This window comes from Anopheles darlingi, chromosome 2, assembly GCF_943734745.1.
Source record: "Anopheles darlingi chromosome 2, idAnoDarlMG_H_01, whole genome shotgun sequence".
NCBI classification, from domain to species: Eukaryota; Metazoa; Arthropoda; class Insecta; order Diptera; family Culicidae; genus Anopheles; species Anopheles darlingi.
The window spans coordinates 11,585,242-11,596,771 of NC_064874.1; the positions used below are offsets into that span (position 1 = coordinate 11,585,242).

General features: G+C 50.9%; 5 protein-coding genes across 6 annotated transcripts in view; 2 read left to right on the forward strand and 3 right to left on the reverse strand.

Annotated features, from left to right (window-relative positions):
• Positions 1-238: 238 nt before the first annotated feature.
• Positions 239-4,457, reverse strand: LOC125950345 (sorbitol dehydrogenase-like). 2 transcript variants are annotated; one of them, XM_049678265.1, is made up of 4 exons: positions 3,003-3,196; positions 2,690-2,934; positions 785-2,617; positions 239-706 (listed from the first exon to the last, which is right to left on the reverse strand). In XM_049678265.1, exons 2-4 carry the CDS (start codon positions 2,789-2,791, stop codon positions 659-661), a joined length of 1,983 nt encoding a protein of 660 aa, XP_049534222.1. In that variant the 5' UTR covers positions 2,792-2,934; positions 3,003-3,196; the 3' UTR covers positions 239-658. The 2 variants fall into 2 exon arrangements, with proteins under 2 accessions (XP_049534222.1, XP_049534223.1); XM_049678266.1 differs by lacking the exons at positions 239-706; positions 785-2,617 and adding an exon at positions 3,471-4,457 and having other exon boundaries at positions 2,794-2,934; positions 3,003-3,391.
• Positions 4,458-4,576: 119 nt separating this feature from the next.
• Positions 4,577-6,252, reverse strand: LOC125950364 (sorbitol dehydrogenase-like). The gene is made up of 2 exons (XM_049678297.1): positions 4,962-6,252; positions 4,577-4,877 (listed from the first exon to the last, which is right to left on the reverse strand). The coding sequence occupies exons 1-2, from the start codon at positions 5,870-5,872 to the stop codon at positions 4,694-4,696; spliced, it is 1,095 nt and encodes a 364-aa protein (XP_049534254.1). The 5' UTR covers positions 5,873-6,252; the 3' UTR covers positions 4,577-4,693.
• A 585-nt stretch (positions 6,253-6,837) lies between these two features.
• On the reverse strand, positions 6,838-8,286 carry LOC125950363 (sorbitol dehydrogenase-like). The gene is made up of 2 exons (XM_049678296.1): positions 8,092-8,286; positions 6,838-8,014 (listed from the first exon to the last, which is right to left on the reverse strand). The coding sequence occupies exons 1-2, from the start codon at positions 8,152-8,154 to the stop codon at positions 6,983-6,985; spliced, it is 1,095 nt and encodes a 364-aa protein (XP_049534253.1). The 5' UTR covers positions 8,155-8,286; the 3' UTR covers positions 6,838-6,982.
• A 605-nt stretch (positions 8,287-8,891) lies between these two features.
• On the forward strand, positions 8,892-10,445 carry LOC125950374 (sorbitol dehydrogenase-like). Its single transcript, XM_049678314.1, has 3 exons — positions 8,892-9,246; positions 9,316-10,126; positions 10,196-10,445. The coding sequence occupies exons 1-3, from the start codon at positions 9,153-9,155 to the stop codon at positions 10,371-10,373; spliced, it is 1,083 nt and encodes a 360-aa protein (XP_049534271.1). The 5' UTR covers positions 8,892-9,152; the 3' UTR covers positions 10,374-10,445.
• A 70-nt stretch (positions 10,446-10,515) lies between these two features.
• LOC125950372 (uncharacterized) overlaps positions 10,516-11,530 on the forward strand; it is a 1,142-nt gene continuing 127 nt past the window's right edge. Inside the window, exons 1-4 of the mRNA XM_049678310.1 lie at positions 10,516-10,752; positions 10,823-11,226; positions 11,302-11,455; positions 11,519-11,530. The exon at positions 11,519-11,530 is cut by the window's right edge and continues 127 nt beyond it. Of these exons, the coding sequence (XP_049534267.1) occupies positions 10,614-10,752; positions 10,823-11,226; positions 11,302-11,455; positions 11,519-11,530 (709 nt within the window). The 5' untranslated portion in view covers positions 10,516-10,613. The remainder of the gene's footprint in view (positions 10,753-10,822; positions 11,227-11,301; positions 11,456-11,518) is intronic.

The window sequence follows — 11,530 nt, forward strand, 5'->3', positions numbered from 1 at the left end:
GCATTCTCTCGCTCTGTCTCTCTCTGGCTCTCGTGCTATCTGATCGCGTTTCGATCCGTCAGCGGCAGCAGCAGCAGCAGCAGCATCCGTTGAGCCGGCGTTTGGGAATCGCCGCGGGCAACGCATTTCCATCCACGACTCGCTATCTTCTATCCCTGGCTGGTTGTATGATCAAGGTGACGATCATTGCAAAATCAAATTAGCAAACACAAGCAAATGCAACCGAGCTGAAGTGTATGTTTCTCAATAATCATGCTAATAACTTTATTATAGAAATAGAGTCTTTAAAATGTGAGCACGTTAAACAGCTACTAAAAAAATCAATACAAATACAATTACAGTACAAGAAGATCCGGGAAAGGTACGGCAGAGCGCGTGATGTGGTCGCGATATGCGCGCGCGCATTAGTGCAAGCCGACGCCATTATGTATGTTGTTACCCGTTTAACAAATTGTATCAATCTCAGACTGCATGCGCGCAATCTTCGCCGATATTCGACGACTGCCACCGATGGGTACTGATATTTGGTTTGATGCGCCCCTTGGAGCGCACTGGACATTGTCTATACTGTGTGGTTGATTCCACCGGCCGGGCTATTTATTATTTAAATGCAGTCAGCTACTGTAACAGTGATAGCGGGGGAGCTGAGGAGGATCCTTTAACATCGATTAAAGTATTTCAGCAGATCCCGCTGTCCGGTGGATCGCTGCAGGACGAAAGAGAAAAAGAGGTTCATTAGTACTGATCGCGTTCGATGGTAGACGATGTTGGAATTGATAGTAACCTGCTTCTTGTGCGAGGATCGCACCTTTGACGCCCCGGAGGGATCCTTTCCGGCCGAAGTGCCCGCACAGGCTTCAGGGATCGTCTTGGACGATGAACTGCCCAAAACGAAGCTTAAAATAGAGGACTGATGCATGTCACCCCCTGAGCGTTTCAAGGTGGAACTTCCTTGCACGGAAGCACCGCTCGTACATGGTTTAACGGTCTCCGGAACCGATGGCGGTGATGGTGAAGTACTGGATGCTTCTACCGGCGCGCCCAGTTGTGGATTGATGTTTTCTTCATCTGCCCCACCATCCGAGATGGAAATCTTTACTACCCGTAACCGCTTGGTTTTGCTGGCTGTCTCAGCACGACGGCGACGCTTTGCGACGGGCATAATCGGTAAACTGGAATCAGAATCGCTCGACGAAGTGTTGGCAACCGGTTGACGTTTGGTTGTCTTCTCAATGTCAATACGCCTCTTCTTTGTCGCACCGGTAGAGCGCTTCGGACGCCAATCAGCGCTTCCAGCAGGTGAGGAATCCCTCGTTAGGCTCTCCGAATCGGACAGGTAGTTGGCAAACAGCCGCTCATGTATTGCATTCATGGCTTTGCGCTTCGATTGTCGGGCGCGTCGTTTCCGCGGACAGTTGCTTAGCGACGACGTTCCGGAAGAGTTCGAGCACTCGTCTTGCTGCTCGATAGGTTTCACGTTCGGTTGACGTTGCCGTTTCCCCTTAGTACGTCTCGTAGTCTCTAGTACGGTTATTTGTTGTTGCTCCGCGCGAGCCGTCGTAGGCTCGGACTCGTCGGATGTTAGCCGTCTGATCGCTCTTCTCCTCGCTGTTCTTCTCGTGCTACGCCTAAAGCTCTCAGAGCTGGCCTGAGAAGGTGCACTGTCCGAATCCGAAGCGATCCGTGGCTGATTCGGCTTCCGCTTTCGCATCCGTATCGGTTGCAATGATTCCTCGCTACTGGAACACTGTACCCCCGATTCGGAACCAGCAGAAGCCGGATTCTTTCTCTTCATTGCAACCATTTCATCCTCTTCTGAGCTTTCGCATGAAGTGTATGATTCAGAGGTGGTGTCATCATCGTCATCCTCCTCTTCCGGTTCGGGAACCCTATCTCCCACGATTGGTTTGCACTGCTGACAAACGTACACCTTCGAGTCTGGCTCATCCATACACTCCCGATGACGGGAAGTCGATCCACAGCAGCCACAAATCAGTAACGACCAAGACCGATTGTCCACGGTGCGCCCATCGCTGCATCGGCAACGTTCCGCATCACACTCCGACGGTCGCTCTAGCTGCTCCTGGAAGGCGTTTGGTTCTAGCTCCCAGGCCGCATCCCGTTCCGGTACAAACACGCCGCGGAGTGGCATGGCTTTGGTGAACTCGTCCACATTATTGCACAATGGACACTTGAGAAAGTAACCGGCTGCAAGTGCGAGCTGCCGAACGCACCGCAGATGGAACCATCCGTTCCGACAGCAGGGTGCCCGAACCGATCCGATCATGTCGTACGCTTCCATCGCATCGAAACAGATTGCACACGAATCTTCCGGCCCGTGCGGTTTGCGCTCCTTCTTCAGCGGGATATGCAGCGGACACCAGGACTGATACGTTCCCGTATAGTACGATAAGCAACCATTCTTGAATCCGCACTCGGTATGGAACACCCGCAGACACTTCTTGAAGCAGCACGACACGTTCGCATGCTTGTCCTTGCAGGCGAAGCAGCGGTAGCGCTTCGTGCGCTCATTTTCCTTCCGTATGTCCTGCTCCAGAAAGCCGAAAATACCCACTGTATCGTCGGTTCCGTTCTGGATCAAGTTTGAGGACAACAGCTGGCGAGTTGGAAGGAAAAATAGCCCGTTAGCCAGAGGGGTCGAAGCGGAAGCAAACTGCTACCCACTTACCAGACAGTAATAGTGCACGCTGATGTTCCATTTCGTGTAGAATTTTCCATACTGCACCTCATCATCCTCGGCGCTTTTGCAGAGAAAGCATACTTTACCCATCGTCGCCGATTTCCATTAAAACTGCTAAATTTTCACTGGCGGTGGAGCGCGCGCAGCCACCACACCACCACCGCCAGGTACCAGATGATGACAGCTGGCGGCCTTGACCGAGACGCGTTGCTCAAACGTTATTATTAAAGCCCCTGAAAGGTATGTTGGTGGCAGGATAAAAAAGGAAAACTAAAATCGATCTCGAACTGGGCGGTCGTACTTCCGGATTTTTTTAACCACAGCTTGCTTGTGTTGAAGATGCCGTTGGCGTCCTCGATGGCGCCCTTCTTGCTGTCACTTTGTGGCCCGTTTATGACCCGCGGTTGAGTCGAGTTTTTAAAGGAACTTGATTTCGGTTGCCGTTTGATAAATTTTGCACACTTTCCAAAAAATGGACTTTATTTCAATTGTCTTCGTCGCAATGGTCAGTTTGAAAACTTTACCGGATTGTTGGTATCGCGTGGCGTAAGATGGATCATAATTTTGATACCCTCGCCAGCCGATGCCACGCGGAACGCCTCGTGAACGTCCTTCAAATCGAAATGATGCGAAACCAACGGCTTCACGTCGACGTACCCACTGGCCACAATCTCGAGGGCGGCGGGATAGCTGTAATCATAAGAGAATCCAATCGATATAATTACCTACACCCTGGATAATCTGGACGGCTGTGGAGTTTCATGCTTACTCATGATTGTACCGCATGGCGGTGGTAATTTCGATTTCGCGCGATATCGCATCCACCATCGGTAGCTCAACGTCCTTGTTGCCCAACCCCACCAGACAGATACGGCCCGCATTACGGGTTGCCCGGATTGCGATACGCATGCCAGGTTGAGAGCCACTGCACTCTAGCACCCGATCGGCCGGACCACCGAGCACCTCGTGTATCTTCTGCACCAACTGATCTTCGGTATCTTCCTTCCGAATTCCAATCACACCAGTTACGCCCAACTTCTTGGCCACCTCCAGCCTGTGCTTGGCATGCTCCAGATCAAGAATCACCGTTCGCGTTGCTCCCATCGCTCGGGCCGCGATCAAACACACCAGACCGATCGGACCGGCCCCGAAGATGACCACCTTGCTACCGAGCGTTATCTGTGCCCGGCGACCAGCGTACACGGCCACGGCCAACGGTTCCAACAGGGCGCCCTCTTCCATCGTCATATTATCCGGCATCTTGAAGCAACAGTCCGCGTACTGCGCATAGTAGTTGGAGCAGTTGCCATCGTGCTTCTGGGTCGTGCAGTGTTTCCCATCCAAACAGATGTTGTACTTGCCAACCTTGCACAAATCGCACGTTCTGCAACCGGCTGCCGGTTCGATCGCAACACGATCGCCCACCTTCAGATGAGTCACCGAGCTGCCCACTTTACGCACCACACCGGCTGACTCGTGACCGAGAACGATCGGTTTGATCAATCGTTGCGCACCAAATCCACCATCCTTGAGGAAATGAATGTCAGTCCCACAGATGCCACAGCTGTCGACCTCGACGACAACCTCGTTAAAGGCCGGCTCCGGTATCGGTCGTTCTTCCAGCCGCAAATCATTCGGTCCGTACACGGTTGCTGCTAGATTCGTATTGGGTGCCATATTGCAAGCGTGGCGCAGCACAAAGACACACTTCTTCTCTTTTCCGTACGGCTAATCAAATCAAACTAACTCCCCTGATACATGGTGCGTACCATCTTATACAGACTGGAGCCCCGGATTGGCCGGCGTTTGTGCAAACGTGCCGTGTGGCGCCAGCGATAATGCGGGCCCGTGACTATTATTAGCGGGACGCGACATGCCATCAGATAAGCCTTTGTTATCAACTTCTCTACTCCGCTGGGGACGAATTTGTTTTGCCGTTTATTTATTCCTTTCAACAGAGTTCCGCCCACCTTCTTCTGCGATGAATGAGATTTAATTCACAAACTTCACCGGATTGTTGCTGTCCCTCGGAGTGAGATGTACCATCACTTTCAATCCTTCGCCGGAAGCTGCAACCCGGAAGGCTTCATTCACATCTTGCAGACTGAAATGATGCGAAACCAGGGGCTTCACATCAACGTACCCACTCGATACGATCTCCATCGCAGCGGGATAGCTTTTAACCGGGAGATAACGGAAAATGGATTAATGACATTGAAGAAAAAAGCGAATAAGCTTTTCCAGAAGCATATTAACTTACTCATGATTATACCGCATGACGGTGATGATTTGAATTTCTCGAGAAATGGCATCAACCATCGGTAGCTGCACTTCTTCGTTGCCCAACCCGACCAGACACACGATGCCGGCATTCCGTGTGGCCCTGATAGAGATGCGCATGCCAGGCTGCGATCCCGTGCATTCCAGCACTCGATCAGCCGGTCCTCCAAGAGCTTGCTGAATGCGTGCAACCAGATCGTCTTCTTTGTCCTCGGCACCAATCGGTATGACGGCTGTAGCGCCAAGTTTCTTCGCTACTTCCAGCCTTTTACTGACCCGTGCCAAATCCAGTACGACGGTCCGCGTGGCTCCCATCGCACGTGCAACGATCAGCGAGATCAACCCGATCGGTCCGGCACCGAAGATAACGACACGGCTCCCGAGCCGGATATCTGCCCGTCGTCCCGCATACACCCCGACAGCCAACGGTTCCAGCAGTGCGCCCTCTTCCATCGTTACATGGTCCGGCAGCTTGAAGCAACAGTCCGCATAGTGGGCGAAGTAGTTAGAGCAGTTGCCATCGTGGTTCTTCGTCGGACAGTGCTTTCCAGTGAGGCAGACATTGTACTTGCCAGCCTTGCACAGATCGCAGGTTCGGCATCCGGCTGCCGGTTCGATTGCAACACGATCACCCACCTTGAGATGGGTCACCGAGCTGCCCACTTTACGCACCACACCGGCAGACTCATGGCCCAACACTAGCGGTCGGATCAGCTTCTGATCGCCAAAGCCACCTTCCTTGAGAAAGTGCACATCCGTACCGCAGATCCCACAGCTGTCCACTTCCAGCACGACCTCGTTGAAGGCCGGTTCCGGCACCGGAATGGACACTAGGCGCAAATCATCAGGACCGTAGCACACAGCGGCCATATTGTGTTGTGTTGGGGCCATATCGCTGCACACGGAAAAGTTCTTCCAAGGAACGACGACGACGACGAGCAACGCAGAAATGAAATCGAAGACTGTCTTCCCACTACCTTCGAGGGGTCATCTTTTATACCGAAAACGAAGCCAGGGTTCTTCCTTTTCGCTGAAATCTAATCCGCGAAAATGCTTCCGTGTGCTTCCATATGAGTCAAAGTTCAGCGCAAGAAAGCGCATTTCATCCTCCTCCTCAGGGATCGATTCCATAATGAGGTTGTCAATATACGTCGGGCTATCGTCGACCCCAATGATAAGGTAATCTATACTAGCGGAGGATAGCATGCTCTACCGTTGCCAAAACGCTGTACTGTGTTCTAATCGGCACATACGAGTAGTACGAGAGAAAAAAACAGCCAGGCACGCAGCGTCCATTGCAGGCTGCATTATCACAGACCAGCGAGGTAAGGAGCATCTTTTCATCAGTTTCTGACCGGCCGCCTCGTTCAACCCTCGTTTTACGGTTTAGATTGCGGTCATTGTAAACATTCAAGAAGCCGGCCAATCTTAACCTATGACTTAATAAAACGTTTGTGCGCACGCCCATTTAGTACCCGCTGGTCGTGAGGTCGGGGAGAAGGTTATCTAATCGACAGTACTATACAACCTGCCCTCCCCCAGTTCCTGCTCCTTATTGACAGCCTTCCATTGCCAGGCCCCGTCCCCAAGCCCTCCCTCCTTCTCAATCAAAGGACTCCAGCGTGGGGGTCCCAATCAACCAGGGAGACCAGATTAAACTAGGCTGCACCTTCGTGTTGGTGCCGTGTGCCATGCTGTCATGTTTCGCTTATCTCTGGACGCAAACAAATCATGCTCGCTTTGGGGTACTTGATGTGTCGTCGGCGGATGCAAATCGCCTTCACAATCGCAAATGAAGTAGACCGTCCGTATCACAATTCTCATCCATATCAGAATCAGCATATGGCAGTTCTATCTGTGTTTGAGGCTGCTACCGGCACTAGGTCAATGTAAAATCAACGAGTGCATTCTCTATTTTTTCCTTTTATTGTTTCAGGGCACAACAACTACCATTAGACCCACACCACAAAGCGAAACCTCAGTATTCCCCTCTAATAGCGACTAGAATTTCCGCTCGGGATTATTTGTGTTCCTGGGTTGACAATGAATCATAACCTTAATGGCACCATCCAAGCCGTAACGTGAGGTTTTGAACGCTTCAACCGACTGCGAGAGGTCGTAGTGATGGGTGATGAGCTTCCGGGCATCGATGGTTCCACTCGCTATCAGCGCCAGAGCCGCCGGATAGCAATTTGCGTATCGGAATGCACCGCGTATGTCGATCTCACGGACAAGCGCGGTCGTGATCGGGAGACGTTGATTGATCTCACCTATTCCGACCAACATCATCACACCACCAGCAATGGTGGCCGCAATACCTAGCCGAACGCACGCTTCCGAGCCCGTGCAATCGATACTGATGTCCGGTGCCTCGCCGAGAAGCAGTAAATGGATGCGTCTTACCAACTCCTCCTCCGAATCGTGTCCACTTACGGCGAGCGTTGCGTCGGCTCCAAGCTCCTTCGCCAGCTCCAGTTTACTCTCCATCAGATCAACGGAACAGATCCGACCAGCACCCATCGCTTTCGCCACTAGCACCGTGACCAATCCGATGGGACCGGCACCGAGGATGAGCACCGTACGGCCAAGGCGTACACCAGCCCGTCGACAACAGTGTACGGCAACGGCGAGCGGTTCCAGCAGAGCACCCTCCTCCATCGTCACGTTCGGTGGCAACTTAAAGCAGCAATCGGCCGCGTGCGTGTAGTAGTTGCACAGGTTACCCTGTCCCGTCGTAGCACAGTAAATCCCTTTGGAGCAGAGATTGTAGCGTCCCTCCTTACAGTGTCGACACGTGTGGCAACCGATGGCCGGTTCAATCGCCACCCGATCGCCTACCTTTAGATGCGTAACCTGGCACCCAACGGCCGCAACTACACCGGATGACTCGTGCCCCAGTACGAGGGGCTCCTTGAGCTTGTAATCACCGAATCCTCCGTGCGATATGTAGTGCACATCAGAACCACAGATTCCAACGCAATCCATTCGCAGCAGCACCTCATTGTCCCGTGGTGTTGGGATCGGTATTTCCTCCTGTTCACACAAAACTGCAACTATTTCAGATGTTGTTCCGACGAATGGATGTCCAAAAATTTCCTTGCGCTACTCACCACACGAAAGTCCTCTATACCGTGTACTACCCCGGCCATATTTTTCTCTTTTTTCGGTGCCATTTTCACGTCTCGCTGAGAGTAGTGCGCAGACCTTGCGATCTGCTTGATCAGACAAAGGGCAAATGAACTATACAGCACGATCGAGCGATGCGCGAGGGCTTTAAGTATGACCACATCAAACTCTCACATGTTCGCATATGAGGTGGCTTGCACATTAGCAGCATCCGATGAACTGGTGGGGGCATATTAATCTGTTTGAGTGCAGTAAATCGATTACAAGGGAGGCCGCACCCCTTAGTAAGGGCAGTCACGTTAAATGACAATCTACCCTCCTGCTCCTGTGTGCGTAATTGATCAACGACGCGATCAACGGGTTCAATGCTAATGATTCAAACTAGGCGTCTTTTATGACGTTGCTTATAGTGATTTAAGTCGTTCTTATTATGTTCGCGTGTTGAAAAGTCGTTTGAACGGTCCATTTCAAATATTGCGCCATTCCCAAGTCAGCATAAACTTGAAACGTCAGGATACGTGACACGCGGTGGACCAAAACAAACCGATCGACTGCAAAATTGAAGAATACGAAGGATTTAAGCTGAAAAATCTCCCGAATTTGTGCCGTGCAATCAATTAACATAAGCGGAGGTAAGTGCCACCGTTAAAGTCGAGGAATTGAGCCCGCAAGGTTCCTGATAGGTGCGTATCATGTCAATGTCCTGAATGCCCTACACAATTGCCGCCTACACACACGAAAGAAGCCGGCCACTCAATAACGTTTTTGTTCCTCATTTTAGCAACAACCACTACGATCTCTGATCATCCGTTTTATTGGGTTTGTTATCACAATTTATACATACGAACGCAACGCATCACCATCGGTTCTTCCGTCGTCGTCGTCGTCGTCGAAACGAGCTTACCCGAACCATAAAGCAATAACGCAAACAAACCCGCTGATAAAGGACGGCACGCCATCAGGAGCGATCACAGTTGGTGGCCAACAGTTGTGGACCGAGCAAGCAACGAAATTCATAGGCGCTCCCCATCTCTTATCACATACGATGGCTAGCAAGCAGGACAATCTGACGGCGGTCTTGTACGGCATCGAAGATCTTCGTCTCGAGCAACGACCGATTCCAGTGCCCAAAGATGATGGTACGTATGTATGGAGAAATGCCGTAGCGCACGTCCTGCTATTCCTAAAACTGCCACACCCTTTTGCAGAGGTTCTGTTGGCGATGGACAGCGTCGGCATCTGCGGATCCGACGTGCACTATCTGGTTGCCGGGCGGATTGGGGATTTTATCGTGAAGAAACCAATGATAGTCGGTCACGAGTCGGCCGGTATCGTGGCGAAGGTTGGAGCCAACGTGAAATCACTAAAAGTGGGCGATCGTGTAGCAATTGAGCCAGGTTATGGGTGTCGAGTGTGTGATTACTGTAAGGGTGGCTCGTACAACCTGTGCCCGGATATGATCTTCTGTGCTACTCCACCATATGATGGTAACCTGATGCGATACTACACCCACCCGGCAGACTTCTGCTTCAAGCTACCGGACCATGTAACGATGGAGGAGGGTGCTCTGCTCGAGCCGCTGTCCGTCGGTGTGCACGCGTGTCGCCGAGCAGGAGTTCAGCTCGGTTCGCAGGTATTGGTGCTTGGTGCAGGACCCATCGGGCTGGTCACCTTGATCGTGGCCAAATCCATGGGTGCCAGTAAGGTGCTCGTTACGGATTTGCTGCAGAACCGGCTCGATGTCGCCAAAGAACTGGGCGCTGACGGAACGCTATTGATTTCCAAAACTGCCACCGAGGCGGAACTGGTCAAGCAAATTCATGAACTGATGGGATGTGCACCCGATAAAACTATCGATTGTAGTGGGGCGGAAGCAACGACACGGTTATCGATTTTGGCCACGCGTTCCGGTGGATGCGCTGTGCTAGTCGGTATGGGTCCACCGGAGGTCAAAATACCGCTGATCAATGCTCTAGCGCGCGAGGTCGATATACGCGGTGTGTTCCGGTACTGTAACGAGTGAGTAGTATAACGATTTGCAATGCACTCAACAAACGAATTCAATCGCCTATTCTCGTTTAATTACAGCTATTCTGCCGCATTAAGTTTGGTGTCCAGTGGAAAGATCAACGTTAAACGCCTCATCACCCATCACTTCGATATCGAAGAAACGGCCGAGGCTTTCAACACTGCTAGGCATGGGCTCGGTGGAGCGATTAAAGTGATGATTCATGTGCAACCGAAAGACAAAAACAATCCAAAGTAAATGTAAAAGAAATTGTGCCTTCGAAGAGCTAAAAAAGATGAGAAATTAATAAAAGTTCTATTTTTATTTGAACTGCTTGCACCGTTGTTACAGTAGAGTCCGTCGAGGTATCACAGTATACCACCATGTATAACAGTCAGCAGGTTTGTCAAACTGGATGTTTACATTTTGCGGAACATAAACAAAAATCGGAAGGGAGAAAAATTCTCAGGGAAATCCTCGGATTTTTCCCTCGAAATCATGAACGTGGTACAGTCCAACATTTCCACGACTATCAGGAGCTTCAACATATCGGACGATATCCGAATCGAGGTAAAAAAGTTCCGGACCGATGCCAGCATCGATGAGGTGGACATCGAGGACGATGAGGACGATATTTGTAAGTAGAAAAGTAGAACTCGCGGGAAACAAACTTATTTCTAAACGATGAATTTGTCTCGTTGATTTAGCGGTCATACAAAAGATCGCCAGAACCTTCGCTGACCCCCACAGTACTACGATTGATCCGGCTATCCTGCGATCCATCATTGCTCGATTAGATGAGATCGAAAAGAAGCTTGAAAGCGTCGTGCAAATGAACAAACAAGCGGACGCCCTGGAATTACAAGCTACTAAGCAAACAAATGGACCATCCGGCAATGCAATAACATCGTCCAGTAGTGGTCCTGTCGGCAGTACGGTGGATGAGGCGCTGGAGCTTAAGCTCGAGCTGGATTGCGACAGTGAGTTGATTGGTGAATTCATCGGCGAGCAGGATGAGTTCAAACTGGTGGAATTCCCCATCAACCGGATCGAGGATCTCAAAGAGCTGGAAGAATCGGTTATTGCTGATCAAGAGTCGTTAATGTCATTTGTAAGAATCTTTATTATTGCGCTTGATCACCGATTGATCCACATGCCTAACCCATTTCCCGGTGTTACGTTGCAGATCAACTTTATCAATGCAACCATCTTGAAGCATAATCGCAACCTGGAACTCGTACTGAAAGACTTTCTCACCGAATCGCTCATAGTGAAACTGGGCTACAGCACGGTCAAGGAATCTATGCTTTCGTTTTACATCTTCAACCAACTGCTATACGGTAAGGACGAGGGCCACACCGCAGTTCACGGCCAGTGCTGAATCTTTTCCGATTTCGTTTCAGATATCTGGAAGA

Bases quoted from the DNA above. Each gene is read 5' to 3' on its own strand.
- LOC125950374 (XM_049678314.1), top strand. From the start codon at position 9,153: ATGGCTAGCAAGCAGGACAATCTGACGGCGGTCTTGTACGGCATCGAA. The intron at 9,247-9,315 runs GTACGTATGTAT...ACCCTTTTGCAG, and splicing joins TCCAGTGCCCAAAGATGATG to AGGTTCTGTTGGCGATGGAC. The intron at 10,127-10,195 runs GTGAGTAGTATA...GTTTAATTACAG, and splicing joins GTGTTCCGGTACTGTAACGA to CTATTCTGCCGCATTAAGTT.
- LOC125950345 (XM_049678265.1), bottom strand. From the start codon at position 2,791: ATGGGTAAAGTATGCTTTCTCTGCAAAAGCGCCGAGGATGATGAGGTG. The intron at 2,618-2,689 runs GTAAGTGGGTAG...CCAACTCGCCAG, and splicing joins GCGTGCACTATTACTGTCTG to CTGTTGTCCTCAAACTTGAT. The intron at 707-784 runs GTTACTATCAAT...TTCGTCCTGCAG, and splicing joins GATCCTCGCACAAGAAGCAG to CGATCCACCGGACAGCGGGA.
- LOC125950364 (XM_049678297.1), bottom strand. From the start codon at position 5,872: ATGGCCCCAACACAACACAATATGGCCGCTGTGTGCTACGGTCCTGAT. The intron at 4,878-4,961 runs GTAAGTTAATAT...CCCGGTTAAAAG, and splicing joins GTCATGCGGTATAATCATGA to CTATCCCGCTGCGATGGAGA.
- LOC125950363 (XM_049678296.1), bottom strand. From the start codon at position 8,154: ATGGCACCGAAAAAAGAGAAAAATATGGCCGGGGTAGTACACGGTATA. The intron at 8,015-8,091 runs GTGAGTAGCGCA...TTGTGTGAACAG, and splicing joins GTATAGAGGACTTTCGTGTG to GAGGAAATACCGATCCCAAC.